Source organism: Cnephaeus nilssonii, assembly GCF_951640355.1.
Source record: "Cnephaeus nilssonii genome assembly, chromosome: 4".
Taxonomy (NCBI): Eukaryota; Metazoa; Chordata; class Mammalia; order Chiroptera; family Vespertilionidae; genus Cnephaeus; species Cnephaeus nilssonii.
Window position 1 is genome coordinate 17949861 of NC_137075.1, and position 13513 is coordinate 17963373.

At 42.2% G+C, this 13513-nt stretch overlaps 1 protein-coding gene across 10 annotated transcripts in view; it reads right to left on the bottom strand.

Moving 5' to 3' along the window:
- Positions 1-13513, bottom strand: part of BEND7 (BEN domain containing 7) — an 85043-nt gene that overhangs the window by 41624 nt on the left and 29906 nt on the right. For all 10 annotated transcript variants that reach the window (XR_013813455.1, XM_079769698.1, XM_079769696.1 and 7 more), the window contains 2 exons: positions 11970-12092; positions 7385-7650 (listed from right to left, as the gene is read on the bottom strand). Coding sequence is in view for 9 of the 10 variants with exons in the window: in XM_079769698.1 (XP_079625824.1) it covers positions 7385-7650; positions 11970-12092 (389 nt within the window). In the remaining variant the exon portion in view is untranslated. The remainder of the gene's footprint in view (positions 1-7384; positions 7651-11969; positions 12093-13513) is intronic.

Here is a 13513-nt window from a genome sequence, read left to right on the forward strand (position 1 = left end):
AATTTTCCTTATCCAGTGGCATTACATCTGACACTGAGTGAAGTTCTGGAGGCAAAAACTGCATGTAGTCATAAAGACTATTGAAAATGCTCCTGGACCCAGGTTTGTGAACATTAATTATCTTGTTTCTCTTTCCATTTCAGTTGTGGTCTCCCTCTGCTTAGAAGTAATTGACCCTTGAATATCAGGGTTTGAAACTGTGCGGGTCAACTTACACATAGATTTTTTTCACAAATCCCTGTACTGTTTTTGATCTATGGTTGGGAGTCCTAGGATGTGAAGAGCTTACCGCATGTATTGTTCTCTGCCATTTTACATAGGGGACTTGAGCATCTGTGGGTTTTGGTATCCACAGGGGGTCCTGGAACCAGTCCCCCTCAGGTACTGAGAAACAACTGTGTAGTTAAATTCTGGGGAAGTCAAGAGTTACATGTGGATTTTTTACTATGTGGGGGGTTGGCAACTGTAGTTTGGGTCAAAACCTACTGTGGATAAGAGATCCTCTGACCAGGTAAATTAAATTTTTTCTTCCTTAAGGCCCTCTGAGAATATCATGTGACTTCCCTATATAATCTAAAGAAAAATATGTAAAATAATTTGAAAGAAATGATACAAGTTAATCACAGAGGGAACATTTCTGATACAGGCTTTTTATATAAGGTACTAGAGGCCCAATGTATGAAAATGCATGCACTGGAGGTGGGTCCCTCAACCCGGCCTGCCCCCTCTCACAGTCCAGGAGCCCTCAGGGGCGGGAGGCAACCCGGCGATCAGGGGAGAGCGACGCCCCCATCACACCTCTGCTGCTGCCACTGCCGGCAGCGCAAGCCTTGGCCGGCTCTGGTTACCTGAGCCTCGGGCGGTCCTGGGCGGCTGGGCAGCCGACATCCGAGGCTTGCCTGTGCCTTGGGCCAGCCCTGGGCGGCTGGGGGGCTGAGGGGACTGGAGGACTCCAGAGGCAGGCACGTGGAGCGGCTGGACCTGCCTAGGGGTGGGCCCAGCTATGCCGCGCGCCTGCCGCCCTGGCGGGGCTGAGGGGACTGGGTGCCGCCATCTTGTGGCTGTGGGCACCGCCATCTTTGTGGGAGTGACAGTCAATTAGCATATTCCCGCCTTATTGGCTGTGGCTGCCGCCATCTTTGTGAGGGTGTGATGGTCAATTAGCATATTCCCTCTTTATTAGGTAGGATTATCGATAGCAAATTTTAATAAGATATGTAAAAAGCTTTATGTGATCACAGGTTAAAAGAGTAAAAATAAATGTATGAATATTCAGAGTGGGCACTAGCCCCAGATTTTCAATTGTAAGTTAATAAATTAGACACAATAGTTTGCATACTTGGCAGGCCAGCTAGGCAAGTTTCAGACTGGCTTACTATTTGCTACTTACTATATTCCAGGCCCTAGTAACACACATTCCATGGGTTTCCTAACTTAACTCTCAGCCTATGAAGTGGCTACTATTATTATCCCCAACTTTCAGATGCAAAAACTAAAGTTTAGAGACATTAGGTAACTTATAAAAATTACCCAACTAATAAGTAATGAGGTAGGGATTTGAACCCAGGCAGTCTAGGCTGGAACTTACACTAACAAGCATATACTGCCTTAATTCAATGTGTCACTGAATAAATTTAAAAACAGCTTGCCTGGTTGATTTGCTTTACTAGTTCCCAGTGAATTGCTTTATTTATTGTGCTAAGAAAAAGTTAAGAAAACAGATTCTGAATTCAGAAGTCACTTCTATTGAAAGCACCAATGCATTTTAAATTACTTAATAATGACATAAAAGAAACACTAACAAAAATATCTTAAATTGATGGATGCCTTTAGATTTATCCTCTGATAACTTTTGTGTAATTTAGAATTTACTGGAAAACATTCATTGTTACAAAAATAGAAAAGTGTTTTTATGTTTTTAAAAAACATTTAAAAGTATTTAAAAAAACTGATCCTAGTGTTTCACCAAAGCCAAAAAACAAGCCAAACAAGAAGCAACAACAATGGAACAAACCTAAGCCATGTACATCTGCCCTAAAAAACACAAACCAATATATCCAACTAAGCAGGAAAAAAAAGGAACTGTAAAAAATTCACAACTGTCTTGTCTGAATACCACTAGATTATTGGGTTGTACTACATGCATCAAAAAAGAATTAATTATTATACTTAAATCTAAAATTTGGTTTGGGGTTTCTGCTTTTGTGTTGGTGTAATTTAGGTTTCAATTTTGTTTAATGAACTAATTAATATGGGTCACATAATCCTGCCCCCAAAGAGAAACATTTCTGGCCACTCATTTTAAAAAAACACAATTTGTTCATGTATATTTGTTCATTTATATGTAAACATAAATTTACTCAACAAATATTTATACTCATCCCTCTAAAGATACTTAGCTAGGACTACTAAAGTTTAAAAAGAATCAGTATTTACTGGGAGCTTGAAATTTACCAGATACTATTCAAAGAATTTTACATAGATTACTTCACTTAACTCTTCCAACAGGCCAACTCTATGAGGTCAGCACTATCACTATGCCCATTTTATGGAGGGAAAGCTGAGGAAGGTGAGGGTAGGTGTGCTTGCTCAGGGTCACACAGCTGAGCTTCTAGCCCAGGGAGCCTGATCTCAGAGCCTGTACCCTTAACCATTAAGTTCTCCTACCCAGAAACTCCTAAGTAAAGAGAATACACAGTTGTAGTCTAACCTTCCAGTTCCCCTTCGTGTAGCAATAATCCCGTGAACAGCTACTAAGTGTTGGGCATGTACAAGAAATGTGCTAGGGCAGGTGCCTGAGTCTCACTCAGATAAGGGCTCACTGCAGACCTGGGTTTGAGAACCAGCTCCACCCTTCTGGATGTGTGAACTTGTGCTTTAAGTCTTTTATGACACGGTGTCCTTATCTATAATAATCATGCCTCAGAGTAAGGAAGAAATGTGAGAAATTATTTAGCAAAGGATAGTAAACAAATATTACAAACCAGTATAGAAAGTTCTAGAAGGAAGGACTGTTGAAATTATACTGGTGCCTTTGGGGGTTGGGGGGAGGGGAGGGCGGTAACAAGGAAAGAATTAAAAATGGGAGTTAAATTGAGGGGAGGGTTCTAAATTAAAGCCAAGTCCTAGACCCAAAGTTTCGTATGTTTATTTTATACTAGAGGCCCAGTGCATGAAATTCGTGCACAGGTAGGGTCCCTAGGTCTGACCGGCAATCAGGGCTGATCAGGGCCTTCCGGCTGCTGGCCGGGGCCTTCCTTCCCCGACTGCCAGCTGCCAGCTGCCGGCCGGGGCCTTCCATGGTTCCGTGCCGACCCCTGGTGGTCAGCACACGTCATAGCAAGCGATCAAACTCTGTCTCCCAGTCAAACTCCCAAGGGGACACTTTGCATATTAGCCTTTTATATAGATAGATATTGTGCTTAATGCAAATGCAGATGTTTCATCACCTGTAGACTGAGTAACATTTACTAAGTACCTTTTATATGCAAGGCACAGCAATAGGATTTTCCCACATACTCTATATCATTTAGTGTTCCCAAGACTTGAGGCATTGACACTGGAGTTGGCTGTGATTAGAGCTCACTGTTTTTTCTACCTTTGAACACAGATCATCATTATCAGTGTTCTACCTGCAACCATCTATGGCCCCACATGTGTGCTTAGGTTTGTGTTTGTGCATAGAGATACAAATTTATATTTGGGTCACTCTAAAAGTCACAGCATAAAAAACAATCCATTATTAATTTTAAAAAATGTACAGTATTTTTTACACTTAAAAAGGTAATAAAGCATAGGTTTTATGTGTCATATTTCATTGCTTCTAGCTCTAATCTTTCTCCTGCGCTCCAAACTTTTACTTCCCAGGCAGAGCTGAAGGCTGCTTCTGCTTTCTTTCCCTATCTCAATTAAAGAAGTCAGGACCATCCAGTAAGCATGTAAGCAACCCAGTTTTCCAAGATAGAGATTGTGGGTTACTTCCTACTGAGTTACCAAGTCGGGTACCTCCTAAATGTCTCTCATGTTTTCTCTTCAGGCTCACTGCTTGTGTACTGACCCTCCCAATCTCTTGCCTGGCTGACTGTAATTATCTGCCTCTGGTCTCTTTGTGTCTAGTATCTTCTCTCCATCCACAATGTTGTACCACTTTCCATTCTGAAACACAGGTATGATTATTTCTCTACTTGAAACTTGCAATAGTTCCCTAGTGCCCATGAGATTAAGACCAAGGGCATTGGCAAGACATTATATGCCCTTCACTATATGGCCCTGCCCTACTTTTATATCATTATCTGCTACCACTTGCCCAATCCTACAACTTTGGATCTACTTCTCCCAATGCTGTGTACTTTTCAGAGTCCATCTTTAAATACACATTTCCCACCCACTTATATATATCTAATTATATTTTCTCCAATCTGTTTTATAGAAAGATTCCTGTAAGATTATTATATAATTGGTTTTTTCCTCTGGACTTTCACCAAATTTTAAAAGGTTCATGGCTAAGAAATAGTAAGACTAAGAGGCACAAAGTTTGGATGCCTTAGCATTGATGGTCCCAACACCAAAGGGAGTCATTCTCCTCCACCCATGAATGCCACTGAGCACTATCTGTGGACAGAATTTCTTTATCCACTGATGGGACGCATTGCACAGGTGCAGTGCGTTTCTGTTGAACAATGGCTTAGCTGAATAATGTAATATCCATCCTATATAGTAAAAAGCTAATATGCAATTTGACCAAATGGCGGAACAACCGGTCGCTATGATGCTCACTGACCACCAGGGGGCAGATGCTCAATGCAGGAGCTGCCCATGGTGGTCAGTGCGCTCCCACAGGGGGAACACTACTTAGTTGGGCTCACAGCTGGCGAGTGCAGCGGTGGTGGCGGGAGCCCCTCCTACCTCCGAGACTGTGTTAAGGACCCCTCGGGAGATGTCCACCTGCTGGCTTAGGCGGGAGTGGGCCTAAGCCAGCAGTCAGACATCCCCCAAGGGGTCCTGAACTGTGAGAGAGCGCAGGCCGGGCTGAGGGGACCCCCCCCCCAGTGCATGATTTTCATGCACCAGGCCTCTAATTATATATATATAATATCGTATATAATAAAAGCCTAATATGCTAAGTGTCTGGTCATCCAGTGACCTCTTGACTGTTCAACCAATCAAAATAAAATATGCTAATGATATGCTAAGGCCGCTCAACACCTTGCTGTGATGTGCACTGACCACCAGGGGGCAGACGCTCCGACTGGTAGGTTAGCTTGCTGCTGGGGTACGGCCGATTGGGACTGAGTGAGATGGGCCAGACACACCCTGAAGTCCTCCCACAGCCCCTCCCAGGCTGGCCAACCTCCCACATCCCTCCCTGGCCCCAATCGTGCATCACTAATTCGTGCACCGGGCCTCTAGTGTGTGTATATGTGTATGTATGTATGTGTGTGTGTGTGTGTGTGTGTGTGTGTGTATATGTGTATATATATATATATATATATATATATATAATTTTGCTTTTCTTTTTAAAAAAATATATTTTATTGCTTTTTTTTTTTTTTTTTTTTTTTACAGAGAGGAACGGAGAGGGGGAGTTAGAAACATCTATGAGAGAGAAACATTGATCAGCTGCTTCCTGCACACCTACCGGGGATGTGCCGCAACCAAGGTACATGCCCTAGACCAGAATCGAACCTGGGACCTTTTAGTCTGCAGGCCGACGCCCTATCCACTGAGCCAAACTAGTCAGGGCTAATTTTGCTTTTCTTTACAAGTATGTTATTCTTTCATAAAGGTAATGCGCACCTAAGTTTTCATGGACAATTCTAAGTGTGCATTATTAAATTTAATTGCTCTTATTAGCAAAAAAATTATAAATAAAAAGCAAATTATATTTATGTGGCATATAAATAAAGTTATAATACTGATAAAGATAAAAACTCGATTTCACCAATGTACATAAGGCCTTTATCAGCTAGTCCTCAATTTATCCCTGAAGTACATTTGGAGAATAAAAATTAAAAAAGGAGAAGGTTCAGTTATTAGCATTAGGAGATGATTTATACAACTTAACTGACTGCTCTTGATACATCAAAGCCTATCAGAAAAGAATGCTAAAAAATAAAGGTATTAAGAAAACTTATGATTGAATATATTTTGTGTTATGGAATAATGTACCTCTGTTTCCAAATATGTGATCTACATGCGTTTTGACCAGAGCTTTAGTTTCAAAACAATATGCTCTAATCAAAGGAGCTGACTGGTCCAGAGTATAACATTATCATCATTAATATTTTAAAATTAAGGTTTAGTCTAGAAAAATTTCTTAACAAATATAGCATGTGGTCATAAACAAAAAACTAAAACAAAAAACCTCTGACACTGAGGACTGAATAAAAGTTCGAATGATTTTCTACTCTAAAAAAGTCACAAGATGATTTTTGTTGCCCCCCGCCACCTCCGCTTTAAGACCCAACATGGATACATGCTAGCAAACTGTGTTCCTGTGCAATGTGAAAGAGAACACTTTTTAAAAACAGCAATTTATTTCTTACTTAAAAGGTGGGACCAAACTCCAATCCCATATACGCCTGTGGGAGTTCTCAACAGGATTCTCATCCTATGCAATCTGATAATAATAGATCACTCACTCTTGTTTATTTTAAGAATTCTCCCAATAAGTTGGTGTTGGAAACACCAATGTTCTTAGATATTACAAAGAGAGTACGCAATTGCACATTTAGCACACTATTAACAAAATTAGTTTATGGTCATTGAATATAAAATGGCAAGTCAGATGGATATCTCAGATGTCATCCAACATTTTGGACTTGCAACAATATTCTGGCTATGATATTAAAATAGAAAACCTTTGCAGAGCATTAACCTATCATTACATAGAGTAAATGGCATGGCACTGCAGCCTAATTAGCAGTGCCGCTTGCATCTATAAAATAGAATTAGCACTACTGCTCCTTTTTTATTATTAGTTTGTGTTTCTAGAAAGGTGTGACCTTATCTGTAAGGTTTGGTTCATTTATGCCCATCTACAAAGGATTTAATTATGTTCTTTTAGCTCCACACTGAGGAAATTGAAAATGGCCACTTTAAAATTAAAAATGTTAAAGAAATTAGTGAGTAGATTACTCCCTCACCCTTCTTTCCGAGGTACAGAATGAAAACATGTTTAAATAAATAAGGCATAAGATTTTCCGAAGAGAAAATTCTAGGCAAGGAAATTATTCATTGTCTTCCTTTCCACTTTCCCACATGTATTCTGCAAGTTTTTCCCAGTTTGCCTGGGCAGCATGAGTTAAGGGGAAAGCGTAGTATTTGAGAAAATTCCTAACAGTTATATCACATTAGTGTCAGCAGCCAGAAAACATCAACTTACATCTGAGGAAGGTGATTCCAGAACAATGCCAAATCCTAGGACGTGGTTCTCCCCCGTGGAAGTGCGCTCAGCTGCCTGGAGGGCTGCCTGCTCTGAGGCCACACCTGTCTTCTTCTCAGTCTCTAACACACTGGGCTTCTGCTTCACAGTAAGAGGTTCAACAGTCTTTGGGGGCACTTTTTTCTTTTTATTTCTCTTGCGTGAGACAGCAGTTCGCTGGGAGCATATAAGGGAAATTGGGGGTTGTTGTCGGTTTGGGGTTCCAACTGTGAACAATAAACAAAAACATGGTACAGGCACTTGTGTCCAACTTAGGAAAATGTATCACCCGTCTATCTGCATGCTCCACTGGCTGAGACTTTAACGGGGCTCACTCAAGGATGAAGCACACCACATAAAGCATACAGGACCTGGCTTTACCAAATAAAGGCTCTGGAGCACCTTAAAGTTCTACAAGCAGAAAAACACCCAAGAGAGAACTCTGCTGCAGATGCTGGTGAATAATCGGATCATACTACTACTGCCGGGTTCAATGATGAGCTATGAGGAAACATCTGAGCATGATTTTACAAATCACATGGCATCTATACTAATAAAAGGGTAATATGCTAATTAGACCGGGAGACCTTACGGGAGACCTTCCGTATGTCCTTCCGGACAAAGCCATGGTGGCGGGGCCAAGACAGAGGCGGTTAGGGGCGATCAGGCCAGGAGGGGAGGGCAGTTGGGGGTGATCAGGCCGGTGGTGGGGGGGGGCAGTTGGGGGCGAGCAGGCCAGCAGGGGGGCCAGTTGGGGGTGAGCAGGCCGGCAGGGGGGGCAGTTGGGGGTGAGCAGGCTGGCAGTGGGGGGCAGTTGGGGGCGATCAGGTCAGCAGGGGGGGCAGTTGGGGGCGAGCAGGCTTGCAGGAGGAGCAGTTGGGGGCAAGCAGGCTGGTAGGGTGGGGGCAGTTGGGGGCGAGCAGGTCGGCAGGGGGGGGCAGTTGGGGGTGAGCAGGCTGGTAGGGTGGGGGCAGCTGGGGGCGATCAGGCCGGCGGGGGGGGACAGTTGGGGGCAAGCAGGCTGGCGGGGGGGGGGCAGCTGGGGATGATCAGGCCAGCAAGGGGGGGCAGTTGGCGTGAGAAGGCCAGCAGGGAGAGGGCAGTTGGGGGCGAGCAGGCCGGCAGGCAGAGTGGTTAGGGGCGATCAGGCAGGCAGGCAGGTGAGCAGTTAGGAGCCAGTGGTCCCAGATTGTGAGGGGGATGTCCGACTGCCAGTTTAGGCCTGATCCTGAGGGGTCCCAGATTGGAGAGGGTGCAGACTGGGCTGAGGGACACACCCCTCCGTGCATGAATTTTGTGCACCAGGCCACTAGTCTATAATAAAAGTGTAATATGCTAATTAGACAGGACAGCCAAATGACCTTCTGGACATCATTCCGGACGTCCTTCTGGACAAAGCCGTGGCGGCGGGGGCCAAGGCAGAGGTGGTTAGGGGTGATTAGGCAGGCAGGCGAGCAGTTAGGGGCGATGAGGCAGGCAGGCGAGCAATTAGGGATGATGGTTAGGGGCGATGAGGGAGGCAGGCAGAGGCAGTTAGGGACGATGAGGCAGGCAGGTGAGTGGTTAAGGGCGATAAGGCAGGCAGGTGAGTGGTTAGGGGCTATCAGGCAGGCAGGCAGGCAGGCCAGCGGTTAGAAGCCAGTGGTCCCAGATTGCGAGAGGGTGCAGGCCGGGCTGAGGGACTCCCCCTCCCCCTCTGCACAAATTTTGTGCACCGGGCCTCTAGTTGTTATATAAATGAGAACTCCAGAACTTCAACTGAAGTGTAGATATCCATATTTTCTGGGAAGCCAGTCTCAGGAATATTCAATTGTCATTTGGGGTTAAAATGATCAGTTGCTAGCACTAAAATGGACAAAGACTGGACAAGGACGATCACTTGGGTAAGTCTGAGCAAATGAATCGTCTGGAATGACCAGTATGCATGTACCAGTTAAGCATGTGGGCAAAGCCTGCTAGTCACTTGTCAGGTCCTGTAACTCCTTCCTCACAGACATCAACTACCTCCACAGCACTACACTGCTGGTTCAGACTGGCCACTTCTCCACACCTCAGTTTTATGTGGCTGAAAAATAGAAATAATAGAGTCCTACACGTGTCAAGCAAATGAGTAAAATCCAGAAATAGTTTGCGTTCCAAAGACAAAAGGTACTGAACAAGAACTAAGTACTAATACTGAAAATATACTTAAAGAAACAAGGATGGTAATTATAGTTTTTACAGGTGCACTTTGAGAAGTAATGTCTGTTAACCATTTAAAAATACTCTCATGGAAAATTTAAAGGAAAAATATGAAATTTTCATGTGTTAATATGGCTTACTAAATGTGACCATAGAATATGCCTGCCTTTTTGTAGAAATATACCTATAAATATGTCAAATGAAAACTGAAGATCTTTAAATGCAAATAAATTAGATCATTTCCTATCAGCTTGCAAATAAACAGTAATTACACTTTAAATTTGATATTTTCATCTCCAGCCTATAAAGAAATTTTTAACTGTTGGAAACAAACTACTTACACTGCATATAAATGGAAAAGTTTTTAATCACCCATGCATTAATTCTTCGAGCTTATAGTTTCTTGACCTTGGCTGTACATTAGAATCACCCTGGAGCTTGAAAAAAATGTCAATGCCTCAGCCTTACCACCCCAGACTAATCAAATCAGAATTTCCAGGGTGGTACCCACGCACTGAGATTTTTCTAAAGCTCCTCAAGAAATTCTAATGTGCAAGCCAGAGTGGAGAACTTTTCTCTCTTCTCTCTGAATTTTCCCCAAAGTCAAGTGGACTATTAAAGCAATTATCAAGATAGTCTAGAACACACGCCTCTCCAAGACTCACTATTCTAAATTAAAAGTGAACATATTTTTGGTTTCAACACAGGGACTATCAGTTTTCTTCTCCTTTTGCAAGTCTAGACATAGCCAAAGTTTCTTGCATCCAGATCTTATCGCTTGATCCTAGTACCTTAAAGTAAATGTAAAACTTTCTAAATATGTAAAACTTTCTAAATATATATAATTTAAATCTGTCTTAAAGGCAATAAACTCTAGCCACATAGCACACATTTTTTGTTGTTGTTTATTTGTTTTGTTAATCCTCACCCAAGGATATTCTTTGCATTGATTTTTAGAGAGTGGAAGGGAGGGAGAGGGAAAAAAAGAGAGAGAGAGAGAAGAGCGAGAAACATCGATGACAAAGAGACATATTGGCTGCCTCCGCATGTGCCCTAACCGGGGCCAGGGATCAAATCTGCAACCCAGGTACGTCCCCTTGACCAGGAATCAAACCCGCAACCCTTAGGTGCACGGGCCAATGCTCAAACACTGGGTCACACTGGGCTGGGTGCTCACCTTACTTTTATGTGATCTTGGGTGACTGAGATGTCTTAAGTACTAGTAAGCTTTTTAATATCAAAACCATAACATTAAATATTAAAATTCTACTAGAATTCACTAAAAGGCACCATGTACAACTTCTGAACCATGACCTTCATGAATACCTTTACAATGAAAGGAGGGGAATGCTAGTCACACATGACTGTACTATTTCCTGCTTTAGGCCAAGGCCAAGGAGCTTTCATTAAGCTTTTCCCTGACAAGAGGAAAAGCTTAAGAAAATGATCGATTATTTTTGGTACCTGTAGCAAAAAAGTTCTGTTTTCCCCCCTAATTGTGAAGATTAGAAAACAGAGCCGCTATCATCAAGATACTCTGTGGTCTTTATAACAACACTAACAAATTGCTTACACTTGTGCCATGCCTTACTGAATTCATTTACTATCTCATTTCCCTTTGGAAACAACCCTGAGAGTGAGAGGTTAGTAGTCCAGAGACAGGGAGAAATCTGAGGCTCAGAGAAGTCGCACAGGAGTTCTTCAGCCTCAGAGGAGTGAGGACAAAAAAGGCATGAATCATGTAAATGAAGAAGGTAAGCCGTGCCTGAGCTCCTATGTCCTGAATGTTAGGGAGAAAAGCCACCAGCGGGGCCCATGCTTCCCAAAGGCCTCCTCCACACCTACCGGACCGTGTGGCTTCCACACTGTCAGGCCAAGCCCCAGAGGGACTTGTGCGGGAGTGGAGGTCAAGATGCAGGCGGCCACCAAACTGAGCACCTCAAGGGGCCAGAGAAGGCAGCTCCTTTTCTTTCCTGATCGGAACCTCTCTGTCCGTTCACATTCGGACAATGAGCTGAAGAACTCTGCCCACCTTCATGTAGAACTGTTTCAAAATATAATGAACTAAAATAAAAATAAAAAGTAATGAACTGACAGGTGAGGTGCTAGGAGATCAGGGGATGAGGTATACAGAGCACATGTACCTAAGTAAAGGATTCGTATTCTTAGCAATACAAATTTTGTTAGATGTTCTAAAAGGAAAATAGGTTGGAAGAAAGGCTGAGAAAATGGATACTTAAAAAATAATAGCAAGACAGCAGAGGGAAGAACTCAACAATAAAAGCACAATAAAAAACATCCCAACTGAAGATGTCAGACATGCATTAAGAATCAGAGGACTTGATCTGATGTGTAATCATTGTACCTGCTTGAATTTGCATTAATTTCCGCATGGTCTTGAGTTCTTGGAGAATGGCCTGCAATGTTGACTGGCAGTTACAAGTGCAGCAGTTTGATCCAACTGATGAATTTACCACTGGAAGTTCTCCTAAAGCACCAAAGAAAAGAATGACATACTCCAAACAATACCAACATTATAAAGAGAGAGAAAAAAGGTATCTTGACAGGACTTTGAAGCCTGTGCAATTATGAGACTGCGCCTAGGGAAAATGTACCCAATAATTTTCACACCTTAAATCTGGGGGTCTGACTTTATCTAATTATCCCGGCTTCTCTGTATTATAAGGTTCCTGCTGTTTCACGGGTGGTGGAGCCGCAGGAACATCTGCATACCATGCGCTGTCACAGCAGGCCTCCCTCTTGTCACACCAGTTCATCTCAGATAACAATAGCTTACAACTTCACTAGAAACATGCTCACGCTATTCTGCACAAAAATCTAGATCTGAGGACTGCCTTACAAAAAACCTGGTAGCTACATGTGTTATAAAGGTTCCGGTTAAGAATTAAATGTGTCTAACTATTAAAAAATAGTCTTAGTATTTATTAAGCATGCTATTTCAAAAATTAAGAACTGTCAACACATTAAAACTTTTAGGCCCTCTCTGAGCGTGGTGTGTGGGGTGGGGAAGAGCAGGGGAGCAGAGTATGGGAGGACATTTGAACTTGTACTGGCTTTTCTCCATCTTAATAAATGCAATGATCCTATATATTTTTTCCATTCCCATTTCTTAGATTGCCCTCATTTTAGACTATTTTAACTATTTAAATCTAATACAATTTCCTTAAAATATCAACCCTATTCTGTTTCCCTTAGAAGTAAAAAAATTATTTTTTATTCTCCTTAGAATAAAATGGAACGTTTGGAAAATCACTGTTTCAGTGGTGTTCCCGCTGCATCAGTATCCAACCCACTACCATAGAGTGGACTGTGTAAGACACTACTATCACTTCGGGGGTTTTCACGGTTGGAAGAGGTAAGTTCTAAGGTAGGTTTTGATCAGTTACATATTTTATTATACATTACATGTAATTTAAGTCCTATAACATGTGGATACAAAAGAAAAATTCACTACAGCAAAACCATGAAGTACTTAAAAGATAATGTTTGGAATAGCACAATTATTTACATTCAAAGTTGTAGCAAAGTGAGATGTTATAACACCTTAAAATTACAAATAATTTTAATGACATACCAGTCACAGTTATATATAATAATATGAAAATAAACACAAAAGCTCTATTTTCAAATGAATATGAGGGAATTTATGTTTGCAGCTTTTAACATATTTTCCAAAGTAAATGCCCCTTCCTTGTTGTGTACTGGAAACCAAACTCTGTTAGCCCAAAATGAACTGATGTGAGGTGTACTAAAACTCTATCCACACCGGAGGGCATCTTATTTCTCTTCTCGTTTCTTCCATGGCTGAAGAATCAGGAGGGCCTTGTAGAATATTCCTAGTCACTATTTTAAGTACTGTCTTTATCCTTTTTAGAGGACAAACCAACT